The following is a 21,666-nucleotide window of genomic DNA, read 5'->3' on the forward strand; positions in this document are numbered from 1 at the left end:
CAGCTGCCCGCAGGCCCAATCTGGCCACCGAGGCGCAGAAAGGCGAGCCGTGACCTTAAATGCCCCCTCAGTACATAAGCCCCCTGCCATCGGCAAGATGTCCTCAGTGTCACCTCCGGTCCCCACGTGCGGTGTGCGGGCAGCATCTGCTCTGGGTACGGCTGCTGCTCAGGTGGCTTTCATCCCGAGGGTGTCTGTCACACCGCTCCGGAGCTGGTGTGGGGTTACAGCCCCATCCGCAGGGATATGGCGGGGCTGGGGTCACCCCCCCCCCAAAAAAAAAAAAAAATGTAATGGGGCAGAGCGTACGTCCCAGCGCAGGGTCACCCAAAGCCCAGCCTACGCAGGAGTGGGGTGGCAGCCTGACTGCGACCCCAGGGCCAGGGGGGGAGGGAACATGGGTGGCAGAGCCCCCACCGCCCCTGGGTCCTGCCAGGGCTGGGGGCACAGGGGTGGGCAGGGCTGGCACGGCACAGCGGGGACCCCTGCTCCAGTGTCACCTCCATCACACCATGGCCAGCCCTCGGTGGCCCGCTCCCTGTCCCACAGCCTGTCCTGCCCCTGCATCCCCCTCCTGTGCTTTGTGTTCCCAGCACTGTCCCCTCCTCTGTCCTGCAGCCGTATTCCTGGGGCTGTGTCTTGTGTCTCCAGCCTTGTGTCCCGTGTCCCTGGGATTGTGTCCTGTGTCCCCAGCCTTGCGTCCTGTGTCCCATGTCAATGGAACTGTGTCCCATGTTCCCAACCTTGTATCTTGTGTTCCCAGCCTGTGTCCCATGTCCCCAGCCTTATGTCCTGTGTCCTTACCCCTGTGTCCCACATCCCCAGCATTCTGTCCCATGTCCCCAGCCTTGTGTCCAGTGTCCCTAACCCTGTGTCCAGTGTCCCATGCCCCCAGCCTCCTGTGCTGCATCCCCAGGCTTGTGTTCTCTGTCCCTAACCCTGTGTCTAGTGTCCCATGTCCCTGGGACTGTGTCCTGTGTGTCCTGTATCCCTAACTCTGTGTCCAGTGCCCCCAGCCTCCTGTCCCATGTCCCCAGCCTTCTGTTCCATGTCCCCAGCCTTGTGTTCTGTATCCCTGCCCCTATGTCCATTGTCTGCAGCCCATGTCCCATGTCCCCAGCCTTCTGTCCCGTGTCCCCAGCCTGTATCCCATGTCCCCAGCCTCCTGTCCCATGTCCCCAGCCTTCTGTTCCATGTCCCCAGCCTTGTGCCCTGTGCCCCCAGCCTCCTGTGCCACATCCCCAGCCTTATGTCCTCTGTCCCTAACCCTGTGTCCAGTGTCCCATGTCCCTGGGACTGTGCCCCATATGTCCTGTATCCCTAACTGTGTCCAGCGCCCCCAGCCTGTGTCCCATGTGCCCAGCCTTCTGTCTCGTGTCCCCAGCCTTGTGCCCCATGCCCTCAGCCCCGTGCCCCCAGCCTCCTGCCCTGTGTCCCCAGTCTTCTGTTCCGTGTCCCCAGCCTCCTGTCCTACGTCCCCAGCCTTGTGCCCCGTGTCCCCAGCCTCCTGTCCCATGCCCCCAGCCGCCTGCCTCGTGTCCCCAGCCTCCTGCCCCGTGCCCCAGGCCTGCCCCGCCCCCCCCCTCCCGCGCCCATGACCCCGTGTCCCACGGCCCCAGCCCTGCCCCCCCCCCCCCCCTCCCCCGCCCGGCCCCCGGCCCGCCCCGGCCCCGCGCCCCGCCCCGGCCCCGCCGCTGCCCGCCGCCGGCCGGCCCCAGCCCCAGCCCCAGCCCCAGCCCCAGCCCCAGCCCCAGCCCCCGCCCCGCCCGCCCCGGACGCGGCTGCCGCCGGCGGGACCAGCAGCTTGGCCGCTCGCACCATGAGCAGCCTCCCCGCCGACCGGGAGGGCGGCCCCGCCGACACTGGCCTGCCCGAGGAGGAGGTACCGGGCCGGGGGTGCCTCGCCGCGGGGGGCGGGGGGGGCGGTGTGTCTGGGTTTGGGGAGGTCGGGGTTTTGGGGGGGGTGTTGGTCCGGCATCCCCCTCCCCACCCGCCATCCGCGCCCCCCACGCCGGGGGCGGCTCCGTGCTGGAGGGGGCCCGCCGGCTTCCCCGGCCCCACGTACCGGGGGCTGGCGGGGGGGGCACCGGCGGCGGGCAGCGCATCCCCCCATCCCCGGGACACCCCCGCATCCCGCCGGCATCCCCCCGGGGCTCCCCGCAGGCGCGCCCCGGCTCCCCGGGGCAACCCCCCGGGGCAGCCCCCCGGGTGTGGGGCAGCCCCACTCGAGACGCGCAGCTCCCGGGGTGGGAGGGCCCCAAACCAGGCTGACCCCCCAGCCCGCGGGGCCGGTGCCTTGGGGGGTGCCGGGCACCCCTCGTGGGGCTCACCCCAAAGGTGTCCCCAACAGTCTCCCCCCCACGGGAGACCAGCCCCCCGCCCCCCGCGGGGCCGAGAGCGGGCTTTCTCCCTTGCGACCGCCAAGTTCCTGGTTTTGCCCGTGACCTTGAGATGGGAATTTGGACTTTGGGAGTGTGAGAGCGGCCGGGGCAGGATCCTCCGCGCCCTCCCCTCACCGCCTGCTCCGGCCGGGTTGTCCTGGGGTCTCTGGCTGACGGACAGTGCCGGGGCGCACCACAGCTCCGCTCGCCTGCCTTTGGTTTTATATTCCAGAGGTGGTTCTGACACGAAACTTCCCAAAGTTTCCCAAAGCGCCCCAATAATAGGGAATTTTCTTGCTGGCAGCCTCGCCGGGTGTGGGGCAAACCATGCTGCCCGGGTGCTTGCAGGCGCTGCGGCTCGGGGGGACCCGGCGGTGGGAGATGGCCATGGAGGGCCTGTTGCCTTTCCCGGTGGCACGGCATGCGCTGCGCTGGCCGTGGGCAGCCCTCGCCCTGCTCCCGGCTGGATCCGGGGGGCCGGGGGCCGGCCATCACCCCCTGGCCCTTGGGGATCCCCTGACCTTGCAATGCCGCTCTGCCCGGGGGGGGGGGCTGCTGGGGATGATGAGTGGCCAGAGGGGACGGCTGCGAGGTGCCAGGGTCCCCTGCCATGCTGGGGACGTGTGAGGAGGGCAATGGCCGCTCGTGCTCCTCCAGTGCCAGGCAGGTATTTTCCCTGCACGAGTTTTTCCCAGCCGTGGCTGGAAGAGCCGGTGCTGTCGAGTATTTGCTTAAGCGCAGGGGAAAGGGGCTGCCCGGTTACTGCGCCCTACTCCTCCCCAGGGCTTGCCTTCCAGCTTCGTGCCCCCCAAAAAAGAGGGAGAAGCAGCGCCCATCTTGGGACGGGTGTCAGTCAGGTGGAACAAGCCCCCCCAGCTGGCAGGAGTCCCGCTGCCTGCTCCCGAGGTGGCTTCCCCATCCCTTTTGCCTGCCCCCCGTGAGGGACCTCCCCCCCCGGGACAGGGTTGCTGTGGGCTCGGGGGGTCCCCACAGAGGAGCATGGGGGGGGTGGGGGGGGGCAGAACAATTTGGAAAGGAGGTCACGTCACTTTGGCCAGGCGAGAATGGCATGTAAAAGGCTCGATGGAGGCCTTATTTGGTAGCGGAGTGGCTCTGGAGAGCCCGGCTCGTGGCCCTCATCCCCATCCCATGCCAGATCCCTCACCCTGGGGGAGCGGGGAGGGGACCCTAGCGCTGGCTTCTGGGGGGAAGGTGCCCGGTGAGGGGATGAGGTTTGCCCCTGTGTCGCACCACGCCATGCTCCTGCGTCCTTCCCTCCTTTGAGCGTGGGGTTCGGAGGGTTTGGGACCAAAGCCATGGGTGGGACACGGCCACGCGTGACCCCCACCCGTGCCCGCCACTCCTCTTTTGCAATCCCCCATCTGCTCTCTTGGCTTCTCGCTGGCTTTTCCTCCACTGCTTCCTCGTTCCAGCCCCGGCAGCTCCAGAATCACTCTTCCCGGAGGGCTGCTCCTCTCCTCCCATCCTCTGCTGGCCATTTGGCTACCGCTCTGGAGAAACGGCTACGAGTGGCGAGGCTGGAGGCTGAGCCCACTCCTCCCGCATCCCAGGGCCACTAGAGCCAGCGTCCCTCGGCCTCGGCCTTGTTTATGTCGGGGAGTTTTGCGGGCTGACGGCATGCGTACACACAGCACAGGAATCTAAACCCAGCCGAGGAGGACGCTCCATTAGCAGAGGGAGTATTTACTCAAGGAGTAATCCCCGCGGGGCCGGAATGCACCCCGCCGGGGGTGGGGGGGGTGGGGGGTGGGGGGGTGGAGGGGGTGGGAGGCAGAGGCAGCACCCTGCTTTGCTTGGGGGGGTCAGGGCGGGGGGAGCAAAACCTCTGCTTCCCTGTTTTACGGCTGGACGGCGGCCCCGTGCCGTCCCCCTCCTGCTACCACCGGGGTCCAGTGCCCGGTGGTGCCTCCCCGCCGGCGGGCAGCCAAGCGGCTAATCGGCTGGTGGAGAATTAAAGCAAGCCCCCATGGAAAGGTGGCCGCCAGGGAGCTGGGCTCGAAGGAGACATGAAATGCCTCGTGAATGAATCACCCGTCCGCCTTCCGCCTCTCCCTGCCGCCCCCCGGGCCTGTTAACGTTTACCAGGGGGGCTGGTTTGGGCAGGGGCAGGGGAGTGTGACCGGCACCCGGCATCCCTCGGGGCACCCGGCATCCCTTGGGGTGCCGCCATCTGATGGGGGTCCAAGGCAGCCAAATGCCTCCCCGGCTCACCTTCAGGACGCAAACCTGGCTTGTGGCTTCACGTGAGGAAGAGGAGGAGGAGGGCTGCCAGTGCTCCATCATGGACCTCTTCATGGTGGGACCATCCTTGGGCCATGGTCTGGAGACCCCAGCCACCTCTTGGCCTGGGTCCCTGCACGTCCTTCTGTGTCCCCAGCCCAGACTGTCCTGGCAAACCCCCCAGACTTTGCAGCATCCCTTGAACTGGTCCCAGACAGGACACAGCATTTTGGGGACAGCAGAAGGTGATGGTGGGACATGGGGGAGCAGAGGGGAGAGGGACAGGCCAGAAGTGGGATGGATAGCTTCCTAGGGAGAGGAGAGTAGGAGAAGCTAGGAGAAGACTTTCTGCAGGGATGATAAACACCAGGAGGGGAAAAACCAGGAGCGAGGTGGCAGAGGTGGCATCCAGCAGCCCTGGCAAATCTGGGGTGCAGCAGCAGGAGCAGAGGAGGACTGTGGAAAGAGGACTTGGTGTGTTCCTTGTGCAGTCCCGTGGCTGCCATCCCCGCTGAAGGGAGTCAAGGCTGTGGTCACTGCGAGGTCCTGCACCCATGGCCAGCGGCTTCCAGGAGCAAACATCAGCACTGCTGACCTGGAAGAAACCTTTGGTTCACCCCAGATTGTACCAAGAAAGGAGAGATGGAGAAATGCTCCACCAAGAAGAAACTAAAAGATGTCTGTGGAGCAGAATGGAAATGAAACAGCTCGGGGTGTCCTGAAGCGGGGGTGTTTGGGCTGTGGGACTCCCACCACTCTGCTCCAGCTCCTTTTGCTGAGCCCTGCTGGGGACCTGGAGGTCTGACCCATGTCCCCCGGCTGCTCGGGAGTACGCGTCTTGCCCGATCCGCCTCCCAGAAGCCGTCATTTTTCCCTGTGGAAGAGCATACACCTGCCTGCTGGCCAGGCAGTTCTCTGTTAAGGCCTTTTTTTCCACCCTCAAGGGCAGGATTTTGTGCTGGAAGCGTTTCTGGTAGAGGATGGGGGCTGAATCCCTGGGATCTCGGCACAGGAAAGCCTGGAGCAGCTCCCTGCGGGCTGAAGCTCCTCTTCCATTTAAGGGCAGGAGTAATATTTCCGCCTAAAATCTTCCCCTTGGCAAAAGGATATCCGTCCAGCCTGCTGGGAATTGTCCCTGAGGACGCTCCCTTTCTCTGCCAGTCCCACCTCATTTTAACACAGCCCAGATCCTCCCACCTGCTTGTTACCCAGCCCAGCCGAAGGATGCTGTTTACGTAGGACCTACTCAAATATCCCTTTGGCTGGGTGCACCAGCCCCTCCGTAGATTTTTGTGGGGTGCAGATGGGAAGCACCTAGGACCTTGTATCTCCTCCCTTCTCCCAGCTCTCAAACATCCTTTCGGGACTGGAAAGCAGCTGGGGCATCCTTTAGAGCCCTTCTCCCTCACCCCCTCACCGCTGTATAATTTTACGGTTTAAAACTTGGCCGACCCACGTTTGAACTTTCAAAGAAAACAAGTCATTACTGAAGAGGAGCCCTTCCTTTGCGAGGCCGAATTTCGGAGGATTTTTCAGTTTTTTATCTCTCTCATCTCTCCGCTGCACGGCTATGGGGCTAAATGATCTGGCAAGATGGGCTCTTAGGGGTTTGGATTTCAGGGACGTAGCAAATTGGCGGCGGGTGTCTCGACACCTCTGGTGTTTCATGCAGCTCCCTAGGGAGAGGGGAGGCGAGAAGCCAGCCTGCCGTCCCTGCGTGAGGGATGCTGCAGGCAAGGGGGGACAGGCAGGGATGCTCAGCCTCCTCAGGAGGCAGACCCAGCTGGGAGGATGGATTCCAAGCTGGTTCCCTGGATAGCAGCGGCCACCCTCAGGCAGACCTGTCTGAAGGGGAATAATTTTTTCCCCTAGGAAAGAGTGAATTTGCCTTCTTTACATTGAATTTCATGGACATGAGGGTTGCTCCTCCAGGTGAATCCTTCCCCAACCCCTGCCAGGAGAAATTCGGGCAGTGTCTCCATCGGTGTAGCACTGAATGCCTTGGGATGCTCCATCGCCCTCTGGTCTCAGAAGTTAGGCAGAAAGCAGGCAGGGGTCCCCCAAGGTGCCCTTGGGGGGGCCTTCCAGTCCCCCCATGGCTGGTCCCAGTAGAGGGGACAGGCTACAGGGTTGTACCTGACTGCAGCCCTGGCTCAGGAAAGGCTGAGGACATGCCTGCGCTGCTGGAGCTCTCAGCATCCCTCTGGGCAAGGCCATGAGCATCCTTTCTTGGCCGGAGCTGGGTTTGCTTTCCAAGTGGAGTCAAGCGTCGGATGGCCATACTTTCACAGGTGGCTTGTTTTCTGGCAGCCCCCATGCACCCAGCGTGCACCCGGCGATGGGTACCAGCAGCGATGGTTATCACCTCACTGGGCTGTTGACACAAGGGCTATATGCAAACAGCCTGGAATACCTTTTGTTATTTAATAGATATAGGTCAGCCAGAGGTTTTGTTACACAAAGCGGGAATGTTTGCTGCTCCTAGGCTGTGAGATGGGGTAGATAGCTTATCTGCAAGAGAAAGAAGAAATGTCAGTAGAAGAATAGGCCTGGGCTGTCTGTCTCTGGTTGTTTCATATGTCTGTCCCAGCGAGTAGGGTGTGCCTGCCCCCCCCCCCCCCAAAAAAAATCAATGTTTTCCCCTCCTTCAGCCCCAATCTGGCAGCTTGGTACCTGGGGTGGGTGACCTTGGTCTAGCCCCTCCAGACCAGCTCTCACAAGCCATGTGGGTGCCTGAAAAAATAAGCTACAGCCATCAAATCCTCCAGATGGCCTCCTGGAAAGATGCTACGGCAGCAGCAGGAGTGGGGCTGGCTTGCAAGCCTGAAGCTGAGGGGGAGAGCCAGGCAGGGACCCCACCGACACAGGCACCATCCCTGGGTGCCCCAGCAAGAGCAGAGGTGGTGGGTGATGGCACTCAGTGTCAGACCTACCCACAAGGACACGGCAGGGCTGAGGCCAAGCCAACCGCTCCCTCCCCAGGGGGGTCTGAGCCTAAATACAGCCCCTGAACCATGGGCAGTCTGCGTGGGTGGGTGGAGGGTCCAGGTGGGGCTGGTTGGGGCTGTTGGCACCCCCAAGCTCTCGTGGGTCTCCAGCCATCGGTCACCAAAGTGTCTGGATGAGATTTTGGGGATGAGGAGAGGGGGACCGGCAGCAGATCCAGCTGTTGGTCTCCTGCTCCACACCACTCCACAAGTTACAAGCTGGTTGTAAAGCAAAACCATCCCAGCACGGGTCTTGCCCCGGTGGGGTTTGCCTGTCCCCAGGGAACCCCGCATCCCCCCTCAGGGTCTGTGGCAGCAGGGTTGCTGCCAGCCGCCCTGGCTTTGAGGATGCTGCACCAAGGCAAACATTTAGATCCACCCAAAAGGAGTTAAAACTCCTTAAAAGGTGATTTTATAAACCGGTGACAAGCTGCTTAAAACCAGCCCCCTCCAAAACAGAGCCATTCCTCCAGGAGGAAGAGTTGGGATTTGCTTCTCCCAGTCCTTAATGAGCTGCTGCAATTAAGCAGAGACAATAGGCATTGTCTGCAGAGTAAGGCTCTGCTGGGGATGCCAGGAGAGAGCCTGTTTGCCAGACCAGGGTGGAAGGTGCCGCGATGCTGACAGCCTTTTTGACCCAGAGGGCAGTTGCTGTAGTGAGGACGGGTCTCGGTTACCTTTCCGTGGCATCTTACCAGTTTCCTCCATGGTCACCCAAGGGATGGGGATGCCTCTCCCAAAAATGCCACATCCCCCAAGTGTGGCTGAAGGCTCGAGGTTCCCCTCAGGCTGCCATCATCCCTGTGGTGTGCCACCACCTAAGGCTGTGGGAGATGTGGGGGATCCCCAAGCTAAGAGTGAGGGAGGGTCCCCAGGAACCTCCTTTCTTCTTTTCTAGGTGAGGACGCTCTTTGTCAGCGGGTTGCCTCTGGATATCAAGCCCCGGGAACTTTACCTGCTCTTCAGGCCCTTTAAGGTACTAGATTAGGGAGGGGAGAGGGGGGTGGAAGTGCAGGGCTGGCTCTGTGCCCCATCCCTGTGGCCCCACCAACCCTGGGGGATCTGGGAGCCCGCTGCTTTCCCCCAGAAAGTCTAATTCGGTCACTTTATTCACAGAAACAGTTCTGCACCTTTTTGCCCCCAGTAAACCATAGGAAGATGGCATTGGGCACTTTGATTGCACCAGGGTTTTAATTGCACGTTGATTTGCAGCCCATTTAGCAGCAGAAGAGTGCTGGCTGCAAACCTCTCCAGTCTCTTCACCCTGCCAGACCTGCAGCTCAGGCACCGGCTCTTTTGAAACACAAAGGATGATATTATCAGGCATCCAGCATCCCGACACAAATCCAGCAGCAGCGAGTCCCCATGCTGGTGCTGAGCCTTAGTGAGCTCCCCCCATGGCCCCCAGCTGTGGGGCTGCCGGGTGGTGGGTGCAGGAGGTTTCCCTCTCCAAGGAGCAGCTGAATCACGGGCATCTCCACAAACACCCTTTTTTATTCTTTCCTCGCAGGGGTACGAAGGGTCTCTCATCAAACTCACCTCCAAGCAGGTAGGCGCCGCTCAGACCAGGGCGAGCATCCCCCGTCACGCTTCCACCCTCCTCCGGTGCTGCCGGTCACCCGGGTAAGGGTCCCCCCAGTGCCCTGCCACCCTGACTGATGGTGCCCCCCCTCCTTCCTCTGCAGCCCGTGGGCTTCGTCAGCTTTGATAGCCGCTCCGAGGCAGAGGCGGCGAAGAACGCGCTGAACGTGAGTGCACCTGGCTGCTCCATTTTTGGGGGTTTTCCCCCCCCTCATTTTCCTGTTGTCCCCAGATATTCTCCGAATTCCTCCGTCCCAGGGATGTACATCTCCCACCCCAGCTGGCCCCACAGCATCCCCATCCCTCCAGCCGATCCCCATCGGCTGTTCTCATCTGCATCCTCCCCCAGGGGGGCTGCATCCCCCTCGCCTTTCCCAGGGCCCTGCAGGAAGGCTGGAAGCTTAAGGATTAGAGCCTTAGATATGAGTCAGTGAGAGGTGCCTTTCCCAGCCTCTCCTGTTTCTTCAGCGGGAAAAATCCCTCCTAAAGCTGCAAAAGCAAAAGCAAATTTTGCTTTCCTTTAGCAGCTCCTTCTGTGGAGAGAACCTCATGAAAACAGTCACGGGGAGAACCGCATGGAGCCGGTTCTCCGATTCCTTGCCGGGTTTTGGTTTGGTGGTTTTTTTTGGTTTTTTTTTTCCCCTTGTCTTCATTTTCAATGTAAAACTTTTTTTTTTGGCTCTGCTAATCCCTCTGGATAAGAGCTGGGCTGCGGGATGCCGACTGCCAAATATGGTGCCGATGCTAAAGATGCCGGAGGAATGCGAGCCGCCTCGGGGCCGGCAAATTAGCTCATTTCAAGGCTGGAAGTTGAAAAAAAAATAATAAAAAAATAACGAGGAGTTATTTTTGCTGCAGGGCTGGCACTTGGTGGTGCTCACCTAGCCGCCATGCCTCCTTCCCTCCCGCAGGGCATCCGCTTCGACCCCGAGATCCCCCAGACGCTGCGGCTGGAGTTCGCCAAGGCGAACACCAAGATGGCCAAGAGCAAGCTGGTGGGCACCCCCAACCCCAGCACACCTCTCCCCACCGCCGTACCTCAGTTCATCGCCCGGGAGCCCTGTAAGTACTGGCCCTGGCCCTCCCCAGGGAGCCTCGCCATGTGCCCCCCCCCGCCACCGCTGCAATGCCAGCAGGCTTTTGGGGTGGCAGGTGCCAGGGGTTGCCCTCGTCCTCATTTGCCTTGGCAAAACGCCTTATTCAGGCAATTTGATGTTGCGCGGAGATCATGGGTGGATGTGGGGATGCGGGGCTCCTGGTGCGGGATGCTGGAAGGAGCTGGGATGGGTGCTGGTGGGGAACGCCATGCCCAGCGGGAAGCGGCAGTGCCAGCCACACACGCCGGCCTGGTGGCCGTGGGTGCCCAGAGGTGGCTGCCAGCGCTGGAGAGGAGCCGGTGGCAGTGACGGCTGCCTTGGCACGGCGTGTGGGAGTGGGACGAGCCTGCAGCACTGCGTGACCGTGCTGGCAAGTTTCTGAGTGATGGCTTGGAGTCTCGGTGGAGACCTCAGCGACGTCCTGCCGTGAGCACGCCGTACCCATTTCTGCTGCTGGAAGAGCTCTTACGTGGACGCCGGTTCCTTGCCTCGTTGCTGCGTGCGGGCACGAGCTGCACGCTCTCCTTCGTGCCCATGACACCGCATCCCCTGGGCAATGAAACCTCACAGTGACGATGTGCCCAGCCCCACGGCATTGCTCGCCACCAGCTGAGCCCTGCGTTTTCCCAGCGGGAGCGCAAGCTCAGTGCTGGCTCTGCGGGTCGGCACACCGACTGGCATGCTGGCACTTCTCTGGGGGAAGCTCTGCTCCTGCTCGTGCCTGCTCTGGGGGGAGAAGGAATGACCGTCGGTGCCATCATGCAGCACGTGGGGCGGTGAGGGCCGCGGCGCGGTGTCACCGTTAACTCTCCTTCTTCTTTTCTTGCAGATGAGCTCACAGTGCCTGCACTTTACCCCAGTAGCCCTGAAGTGTGGGGGCCATACCCTCTGTACCCAGCGGAGTTAGCACCTGCTCTACCTCCTCCTGCTTTCACCTATCCCGCTTCGCTGCACGCCCAGGTAATTCAGATCCATCCACCACCACTGCGCTCACCCCCCGCCCCAGACCTGCCCCCCCATCCCCTCGGTGCTCGCCGCACCACTAACCTCTGCCCGGCTAACAGGCACTCACTGCCCCCCTCCCTGAAATTTAGGGATGGCACCCAAACCAAGCTGAGCGCGCGGGCAGCACTGCCTGCCTCTCCCCAACGCCTCTCTCTGCCTTCCTACCTTCGCTCTTGCCCGCACCAGGGGCAGGCAGGGAGGGAGGGATGCTCGCTGGGGCTGGACCGGCCCCGTCGCTCCCGGCACCGAAGAGCCACCCAGCTGCTGGCACGGTGCAAGCTGGGGGCTCCCGAGCCCCCGGTCACCCCTCAGGCATCGCTGGGATGTGGCTTTGTGTGATGCGGGGTATGAAGCAAAGCGACTCTGATGGGGAGGAGAGGGTGAGCGAAGCACAAATGGAGGACCCATCTATTATTGACGAGGTGCTGCTCTTCTCACAAGTGCTCTTCTGCTGGCTGCCACCACCAGTGGCTCCGATGGCAGCACGTGGCCGTTAAAAATTAACCACCCGCCTCGGGAGAGGAGCGGGGAAAAGAAGAAGTGGAAATGGGGGTGGCGGAGGATTTCTTTGCGGCACCAGCCTTTGGGATGTTTCCTAGAGCGGCATCGCGGGGATGCCGGGAAGAGACCCCCGCCTTCGGGGGGACACGGGCAGCTCCTCATCAGCTGCCATCACCACACCAACATCATCCCGGCTTTCGCTCCTCACTGCCGGCTCTGGCTTGGCGGTGAGCAGGAGGAAACAAGTGCACGGAAACAGATTTTCTGGATAAGCCACATCCGAAAGGCTTTGGCCCTGGCCCGCTGGAACTGAGCCGGGTTATCCGGAGCCACCATCGCTGGGAGCCGGAGGCAGATGGGGGCTGGTTTGAGCAGGAGGGTGAGGAAAAGCACTCAGCATACAAACCAGCCACAGCCTTTGGATGAAACTCCGACTTTTCCGGCCCTGCTGTTTATAGGAAGAGCAGCGGTAAATATTATTGCGGCTACATACTTGCCTTGTCAATAATGGCTAACAGGCAGCACCTGCGCTGCTCGGGAGGCCAGGGGGATGGCTGGCAGAGGAAACGGAGGTGTATGGAGGCCCTGAGAGCCCCCTGGGAAAACCCAGGCTGAGACGTGATGTTGGGCACTGTTCCAAGAAACGTTATCCGTGTGGTTACAAAGCCAGCACAGTGGGGAGGATGGTGGTGGCACCTTTCCTGTTGCCCCTGGGTGCTGTGGGGAAGCAGGCAGCACTGCTTTGCTAGGGGCTGCAGGCTGTCCCCGTGCCTCCTGCAGCGGCCGGTGGCAGGATTTCGGTGGGGAGCGCTGGAGAGGGCAGCCACCATCCAACCCGGAGCTCCTCGCTGCAGGATGGCCTCCCCAGCTGGGTCCTGCATGGAGCGGTGGGACGGGGAACCTCGGATGGTGGGGCCAATGTGGCATTATCCTGCAAAGCACCGAGTGCACATGGGCCGTCATCGAGAGCCACTGGGTTTTGGTGTCCTGACATTTTCTGCCCCTGTCTCTTGTGGACTTTGCAGATGCTAAGCAGGGGTGAGCCCACTCCTGCTTGGTGCAACCGCGGTGCTGCCAGCCCGGCTCGGTCCTGCGGCAAGCAGCGACGCCAGGGGCCGTGCTCAGCCCCAGCTGGTGTTGCTGTCCGAACCGGAGCCGGGATGGCTGTGCTGCTTGTGTTTGGACCTCCATCCACCCTGTGCCTGGGGAAGGCCAGGAAAGGGGAGTCCCGGAGGCAGCCAGCTCTTGCCAGGGTGGGCAGCCACTACCTCTCTCACCCTGCGCCCCTCTTGTCTTTGCAGATGCGCTGGCTCCCTCCCTCCGAGGCTGGTTCTCAGGGCTGGAAGTCCCGTCAGTTCTGCTGAATGCCGGGTAAGCGCTACCTCTCTGTGCCCATCCTTCTCTGGTGCGGTGGGCTGGTGGCCACCTCCACCCTTACCCTGAGCTGTCCCCTGCTGCCACTCTCCAGCAGCCCAGGGCGGGTGGCCAGACCATACCCTTGCGCTGGCGAGGCCACTTTCTGGCAGGTACCGCAGGTCCGGCCGCCCTCCCTGCCCCCAGGAAAGGGACATCTCCACCGTCATCCACCCCATCACCCACCCACCATTGCTTTCCCAGATATCCCGTGCCTCACGGCCCATGCTGCTGCAGCAGCAGAGGCTGCATGCCCCGGGGGCCGTGGCAATGGCACGGTCCTACAAATGAAGGTGGCAGCAGGGCCGCCTGGCTGAAGGCAGCCTCACTGTGACGCAAACAGCTCGTTAAACCTTAACGAGAACCCTCCTGGCAGCCCAGGGCTGCCACAAGAAGCGTGGCGTTACCGAGTGCCTGTCTGCCCAGCCAGAGCGAGGGGGCTGGTCTGGTTACACCTCGGACCTCTTCAGATGAAAAAAAGCCTTGCAAGATACGCTCTCCAAATAACTCGGCCTTTTGTGGATAAACACAAGGGATTCAAATGGAAAAGGGGAAGGAGGCTCTGCTGATGCTGAGCATTGCTTTCCCCGTGATCCCAGCCTGCCCTGACCATCCCAGCCCAGCCGCCATCCCCCGCCGCTGCTGCTGTCCGCCGGGAAGTCTCCTGCACCACATCCACACCAGCCTGTGGAGAAATCCCATCAGATCCAAGGAGGTGGGAAGGCTCCGGCATCGGCTGCCCATCCTCCCGTGCCACCGCTGTGCCTGTCCGCCTGGCACCCACAGGCTGCGCCGTGGCCATGAGGCTTGCTCAGCCGGCGAGGGCAGAAGGACCGGCTTCTTGGGTTCAGACCCGGGACTTGGATCTACAAAGCATTTACCGGCTATTTTAGGCCCAGCAGATAAAAATAGGGAGTGGTGATGCTTTGGGAACCAGTGGTTCTTCCAAAATACGGAACCTGCCAATGTTTCCAGCTAAAATTGAAGCAGAGCCGTATTTGGGAAGGGGAGATGAGTGAATCCCTTGGATCAGGTCCACCTCCCCACAGCAATCCCAGCAGCCGCAATGGGCAGCAAGGGTGGAAGGCTGGGGACCTCCTGGCTCCCCACCAGGCTCCTCTGGCCAGGGCGGGCTATGGCACAGCCCAGCAAGGTGTTCTGCTGCCGACCCGGCTCTCCTGCCTCATCCTCCCTGTCCTTGCTGCGTGGAGTCCATCAGGGCAGGGTTAAGCTGCCAGCTGTCCCCTTAGGAGGCACCGATCCCGGCCACTGCAAAAATAACCTCTCCCCGCAGTGCACCCCGGCTGCGCCTGCCAGTGTCCCTAATCCTTGGCTGTGTCCTTTCGCAGGTCTCAGGTGTGTGATGGTGGCCTACAGTCAGTCTTGTGGGTATTAATGGAGTCTTCCAAGGCGGCTACTGGGTTGGCATGCTCTCCACAAAACCACAGTGTGCTGGTAAGGCTGCAGCACGGCGCCCAGCCACGCCAGGGGACGCGGCCCCGGGGGGGTTTGCTGCTTTGGGGAGGGGGTAGGGGGGCAACCAAGCCAACATGATGTCCCTGAAGAAGCGGGCAGTGAGGCAGGCACGTCCCTGGGACTGATCCCTGCCGGGTGGCATCGCTGCTCCCATTATGGCACAGCACCTCCAGCATGGAACCATGGCTCTGTCATTCCCGTGTTTATCGTTATATCTGGGGCGAGAGTTTCGGCAGCCGAGGAATGCCTCTCGGCTTTGAATTACCCCCTGTAATCTCATCTTGCTGCTGTCCTGCTTCCTGCCTTGGATCAAGAGACTGAATTCCTCTTAAGTGCAAAATTCAACTCAAACTTAACTCTCGGCTTCCCAGCTGGTGCCTCAGTTAACAGCCCAGGGGCTACAGCCATCGGGAGGAGTGAACTGGGACCAGTGTGGTCCTTCCCCCCTGCCTGGGAAGCCCCGGCTCTCCCCGCAGGCATTTCCCACCTTGCTCTTTCCTGGTTAAACAACTGTCCATGGAGCTCCGTCACTGCATGCACTGCTGTCACTGCATGTACTGCGCTCCCTTCCTCGCCCTGTTTCCCAAACAAGCCTCTCCCCCACACTGCGGCACGGGAGCTTCCCCGCAAAGGAAGAAAGATTAACCACATTCCCTTTCCCACTTTGCCTCAGTCCAAGATTGCGGCTGCTTTTTTTTTTTTTTTTTTTTTTTTTGTCTTAACACCTCTCTCTGTTGTTACAGGCTTGAAAAAGAAAAACAACCCCTCACACGTTTGGATTCCTCCAAGACTTTCCCACAGCCTCTATCACACATCTGCTCTCCTAGAAGAAAACCGAAAAGCATACCTAGTAATAATATTTTCCTCTTTTACACTGTATATTTGTAAGAAAGAGTGTGTTACTTCTGAAAGCATGGTTTGACAGGCATCGCTGTAGTGTTTGAAAAGGCTTTTCAAACAGAACCATAGGAAAGCAGACTACAAAAAAAGCGAAACGAGAGCAAGTATTTTTGTACCAAACCTCCTAAATAGGACAATCTTACACTGGGTCGGACCACAGGTTTTTGTGCTTGACTTTTGAATGCGTGTAATTAAGAGTCTCTATCCACCCCCCCTGCCCCATCAGCTGCATGTCGAAGGCATGATGTTCACGTGCGTGCAGATGTTGAGACACACGATTCGGGTTTGTAGGAATTGTGCTCCGGCTGTTACAGCAAGACGTCTGCGGACACTTACAGCATTCCCATTTTCTTCCCAGTTGTACCAAATGACAACCAGGCAGGACAATCAGAAACTTTCTTATGGTGATTTTTTTTACCTTAGGGCTATGTTAATAGCTTGCTGTGCAAAGCTTCGGCATGGTACAACGGCTCGGATCAGGGATGGGCAGACAGCCCGCACATGTAGCAAGGTGACAATTTGCCTCCTCCTCCTGCGATGACTGCTTGAAGTTGTTACGGGCAACGTAAACTGCTGTATGAGATAAAGAAAACAAACCCTCGGTTCGCCAGCTTACTCAAGGTTGGGTGTGAGTCCCGAGCGAGTCGAGGGGCTTAGACACGTTCCTACCGTTACGCCAAAGTGCTGGGCGGAACTGGGGTTTTAGCGTTAAGGTTATGCTGGTCCAGCTGCTCACTGCGTAGCATTTCCACATTTCCGTGTGCGAAGACAAGAAGGGAGGTTGCTAACACCCCTGGGGCAGTATCTGTCACCTTTACAGAGATAGCGTACCAGCAAAGAGACAGCTGACATGCTAGTCTCCTTGCTCCAGGAGGAATTGGGAAAAAAAAATTTAAAATAGAGCAAACCAAACCAAAACCTCAAACAGATTTCAGTTTCTTGCAAAAGGAGGCGCAAAACTAATTTCACTGCCTTTCCCCCCCTACCCCATCCCTGCTGTAGGGTACACCGAGCTCAGCCACTGCACGGGCTTCACCATAGCTGGTTTCCCAGCTGCACTGAAGACATGGGGTGCCCGTGGCCTTGTGAAACACCATAACCTTTTTTTCTTCCTTCTTCCTTTTATTCTGTGGGTGGGCCAAAATAACATGGCTGAGATTTCGGCTGCCGGAGCTGGGGCAGGGCGGGAGAGTGAGATGGTGTGATGGGAAACTGTCCCGTTGGGGTTTTCTGTAAAGAGTGGGATTGATAAAGGCGACGTGAGAAGAAATCAATTCCAAGACAAACCTCTGAGCGGCTCTATAAGGAACGATACCAGCGTTTCCAAGCAACGGACTAACTCTTTTAGCAAACTATTTCCTGTAATTTGTCTTGTGGAGAGGAGAGAAGCTTCCACATTGTCTACTCCGCTTTTGGAAATACGTTTAAAGGTACTTTTCTATTGTAATTTTTTAAAAATAAAACCAGTGATTATTGTAAGTTACACGCAGAGCGTCATCGTGTGCTGTGTCTGTCGGGAACAGGGAGAAGGATCTCAACATACACCCCTCGGGGGCCTTGGGGAACAGCAGCCTTCTTCCTCCCTTGGGGTATTTGAAGGCAATGTTCCTGAGGGACCGCTGAATTTCCAGGGCAGATACCATCGGACCGTTTGGCTCACTTGGATGTCTAGGAAAGCTCCAAAATCCAGGCTGGAAGGATCAGCAGGCTTGAAAGAAATGACTCCTAAATTTACAAAGATGTTATCGGTTAGTTTTTAAACCTACTAACCTTGGCACTGAGCGCAGGAGCTAAGCTGCAATTTTCCATGAGCTCAGCCACAGCAGAGGCAAACGTAACCTAGAGACGAAGGGCCAGATTATCGTGGTTTGTTGGTTTTTTTTTTTTTTTAACATGCTGAGAATTTTGAAAAACTGTTCGTAAGCCCAACCTAGAAATTCCTCCTCCTTCCTCCACTCCGCCCCCGCCCTGATAAATGTGACCAGCATCCCCAGGAGCCTTGGCCAACGGGCCAGGCTCTGAAAACAAAGTACCAGGAACAAACTCCAGCTTAGCAAAAGCAGCCCAGAGAACGGTGTGTAAAGGACATGATTAAAACAGGCTAGAAACCATCGAAGGCGGAAGAACAAGGCATGCTGGTGTGCTACTTGAAACCCCCGGCTGGCAGGGATGAGCCAGGGAGCTAAGCCCTTAATGTTGGATGCTAATCCCCCCGCAGCCACCGCAAGTCACGGCTTTGTTTCCGAGTTGCATGCAGGGGAGAGGTTTGTTGGCAGGCCTCGGGAGGAAGGGAAGGGAGCTCCGAGCTGTGAGCGCAACGCACTGCTCAGCCCAGCTGGTCAACGCCACCGTCCCAGGCACCACTTTAGTGAGCTGTGCATATGCTTTGGGGAGCGGATTCAACAGTAAACATCCTCCAGCTAAGAAAGCGATGAAGCACGCACGCATCCTCCTGGACTTTGCCTGGGCACAGCATCTGCTCCGAGATCTGCCCTGCAAAAGGAAGCAGGGCCTTGCTGAAAATATTTAACCTCTTGAACCGTTTTTTCTATTTTTTGTTTCTTTAAATTTCCACCATAACCCAAAATGTTTTCGGCTTCGTGCTGATCAGCGCTGCCCTCATCAGCAAGGGGTGGGAGCAGCAAGCTGCTCACCCAGCCCCAGAGTCCCCTTTGCCCGTGGTGACCTTTCCCTATGCAGCCGGGGGAACATTCCTTCCCCATGACCGTTGGGGCACTTACAGGAAGGCCCAAGCTGCTGGCTGACACCGGGAGATTGCAAAATGGGACCAGGGACTCCCAGGCCAGTACTGGCATCCGATACCAGGGACAAGTCCCGGGGGGGAGGGGGGGCTGTTACGAACAGGCAGAACTGGAAAAACCAAAATGAGAAAATTTCACACTCTCATTGTTTCCACTTTCCCAAGTCTTTCTCTCCCCATCCCCCTAAAGCTGAAGCTAAAGTCGGGGAGTGGAGGATGCAAGCAGCTCCTTCCTACGCATCCCTGCACAGATGTTTGCTGCCCTGAGGCTGCTGGCGGGCAGCAGGCTGGAAGCAATGGCCGAGGCAGGGAACAAGCTGGCAGGGTCTGCAGAGAAACACAGCGCAAACCCCCCACGTTGGACGGACACAGCGGAGCAGCAGAGGAACGCGAACAAGATGGGAGAAGGAGAGCTGCATCTCCCGGAGGACTGTACGTGTGGGGGGCAGGCAGCAGTGACGGCAGCTGGGCAGCAGCAGCGTCAGGGACTAGGGATCGTGCTGCGGGAATGGAGACGGGCCAGCCGGGACAGGGAGAGCAAAGGGCAGACAGAGCCGGCGCCGAGGCTGGCCAGCAGCGCCCGCAGCCCGGACCGGGGCAGGGAGGAGGAGCGAGCCCAGCACCCGCTCCTGCAGGCCTCCTTGGGAAAGGGGGTAAGGAATAACAAGGCCGGGAGAGGAAAGATGAGATAGCACTGGGGTCTGGCCAGGCAGCTTTAGAGGAGGCTGGGAGGGAAGCCGGCGGCTAAGAGCAAAGAGGTGGCTTTGTGAGGACAGCTGGGGCCGGGGCCAGGGCTCGGCGCTCGCTGTGGATTTGCTCCCCAGTTCTGGAAGCTTGGGGAAATCGACAGGCGTCAGCCAGCAAGGCTCACTGCGCTGCCCGAACGCTGCCAGGCAAGCCTGCCCCGTGCTCCCTGCCAGCACGGAAAAGCTCCGCATGCCTGGGAAAGCGCGCAGCTAGGGCATCGGCCATCCCACCGCCCTGGGAGCGACGGGGATAACTGCACACAGGGGATCGCACAGCACACCTAAAAACCTGCAGTCTGGCCTGGGGCCATGCCTGCAGCCCAGAGCCAGGGCAGCCAGCCCCGGGCCCAGCAGTGCCAGCACCGGGGAGACATTTCCACGCAGGGAGATGAGCCGGGTGCTGCAGATGTGTGTGTGCCCTGCAACTGCAGGCTGCCCCGAGAGCCAGGCTTCGGCCAGCATTTAAACACCATTACCTGCCTCACTGCCATGCTCAGGCTAGAAACCAAGATGATGGTGGAGCTTAAAAAGCAAAGCTAAGAAATACCATTAGCAGATGCCTGAAATGCTGTTTCTAAAACACAGGGAAGTCAACCATTAGCAGAGTCTGGACTTCCATCTCTGCAGTCTCCATAATTAATAACTAGCTCAGGAGGGAATAGAGAATACAGCGTAACTGATGGAGGCAGGAGGAAATCGCACAAGTACTTCAGGCCTTGGATGTAAGCCCAGAAGTGCAGGTATAGTCAAAAAATTAACTTAATGGAAGGACAACCTCCCGCCTTAACCATCCTTTTCCCCTGCTGTGCTTGCACTCTGCGCAACGTCCAACCCACGAGGCTGGTGGAGTCCAACACGTGGGTCCCAACCACAGAAGCACTGATGAGTTTTCAGTCACAGCTGTTTTTTCTCTGGACCGTTGGGTAACACAGAGGCTGCTGCACACACTTGCAAGCCAAAGCAGCAGAAAGCAAGCCAGTGAGAAACAAGGAGAACTGCTCTTACAGCAGTCTGGGCAGTACCAAAGGAACTGGGGCTTGGACCCACAGGAACACAGGGATAAAAGGGGTCGCAGGAGGTCTCTGATCCAACCTCCCTCTCGCAACAGGTCTGTTGCCAGTAAGAGATCTGGTCAGCCTGGTTTTGCCTGAGCAATGCTTGAAACCTCCGTGGATGGAGTCACCTCCCCACCAGCTTTTTTTTTCCTAATACCCAAGCCAAACTTCCCACGTTCCCCTATTATGTCATCTGCCATGGCTGCCAAGAAGTTTGACAGCATCATCTCCTAACTGCCCTTCACATCGCTGTACCTGTGATTAGATACACCCTCAGCTGTGTCTCCACCACACTGAGCTGTCCCAGCTCCCCACTCTCCCCTCCCAGGCCCTCTGCCACCAGCCCTTGACCAGCCCAGGAGCCCCAGCCAGACCCTCCCCAGCATCCCAGCACCCCTTTTGCATGGAGCGGGGAGGCCCAAACTGGACAGAGTTTCTAGGTTTGACCTCCCCAGTGCTGAGCAGGGAGCCAACAGCTTTCCATGCTCTGCTGGCCCTTGCCGGAGCGGTGGCAGGCTGGGTTCGCCTCGGTTGGGAAGAAAGCACCTACAGCTCTGCAATACCCAGTGCGAACGAGAAGCTGCCTTCCTGCCGCGAGCCCTGCCGTGTTCAGACAAGCCCTCTCTTCTGGGGAACTGCCACTCTTCCTTACCTGCTTTCCAGGGTCGTGCCCAGGGAGCCTGCACAGGGCTGGCAAGACAGACACTGTTCGGATCGCGCATACGGAGCCAGAACAACAGCCGTGAGCAGCAGTGCAGAAGCAGACCCTCTCTCCCCTGGGAGAGCCCCAAACCACCCAGCCTTCCGCACTACAACAAAATGCTGGCCCAGGGCTGTCAGCTGGGGCGGCGCTGCCTTTTGCAAGCACCCCTCGAGCCAGGCTGGGCAGCGCTGTAGCAATGCCAGCTACCTGTGGTGGCCAGGAATGCTGTTTTCAGGCTGATCCCTTTCTTGCTGACAACCCAGCGGTGGGCCTCGACAATCCAGCCGTATCCCTGACTTTGCCAGCAGCAGAAAGCTTGTACCAGCAGATTGGGGTCCGAGCTCTTCTCTCCCTGATGGTTGTTAGCGGTTAGCCTTGCCGGTCTTCAACCGGTCAACAGTAAGTACTCAACCCTACTGGACATAGTCCCCTAGAAGCTGTAGCTGCCAGATGCCCCCAAGGCAGTAACACACAAAGGAATTTGGGCCTGGTACATTAGCAGTGACTGGAAAGCAAGCAACAAGGCTGGAAATAACGAGATGTCAGTACCATAGCTGCTTCTAGCCATCTGCAAATGTAGCCTCTCCTCATCAGCAGGTACCAGAGAGCCCAGCTCTCCCTGGTGGCCCTGCACCGCCTGCCCGTGCTCATCGGAAGTGACAGCCCTCACTGACTACATCCACGTGCAGGGTCTTTATACCATTTCTCTGGGCTCCTTTGCCTCTCTCTCCCCTGCTCTCTAAAAGCCTTGAATGATCATGATGAATTATAGATTAGCTCTGGTACACATTGCCTTATGTCAGTTTTCTCATTCAACCA

General features: G+C 59.2%; 1 protein-coding gene across 2 annotated transcripts; it reads left to right on the top strand.

Annotated features, from left to right (window-relative positions):
• The first annotated feature begins 1,763 nt into the window (after positions 1-1,763).
• RBPMS (RNA binding protein, mRNA processing factor) lies at positions 1,764-17,067 on the top strand. Of its 2 annotated transcripts, XM_055708894.1 has the most exons (9): positions 1,764-1,882; positions 8,508-8,585; positions 9,120-9,158; positions 9,295-9,357; positions 10,102-10,252; positions 11,117-11,247; positions 13,095-13,164; positions 14,556-14,661; positions 15,426-17,067. In XM_055708894.1, the coding sequence occupies exons 1-7, from the start codon at positions 1,820-1,822 to the stop codon at positions 13,155-13,157; spliced, it is 588 nt and encodes a 195-aa protein (XP_055564869.1). In that variant the 5' UTR covers positions 1,764-1,819; the 3' UTR covers positions 13,158-13,164; positions 14,556-14,661; positions 15,426-17,067. The 2 variants fall into 2 exon arrangements, with proteins under 2 accessions (XP_055564869.1, XP_055564880.1); XM_055708905.1 differs by lacking the exon at positions 11,117-11,247.
• Positions 17,068-21,666: the final 4,599 nt, after the last annotated feature.

This window comes from Falco cherrug, chromosome 1 (assembly GCF_023634085.1).
Source record: "Falco cherrug isolate bFalChe1 chromosome 1, bFalChe1.pri, whole genome shotgun sequence".
Taxonomy (NCBI): Eukaryota; Metazoa; Chordata; class Aves; order Falconiformes; family Falconidae; genus Falco; species Falco cherrug.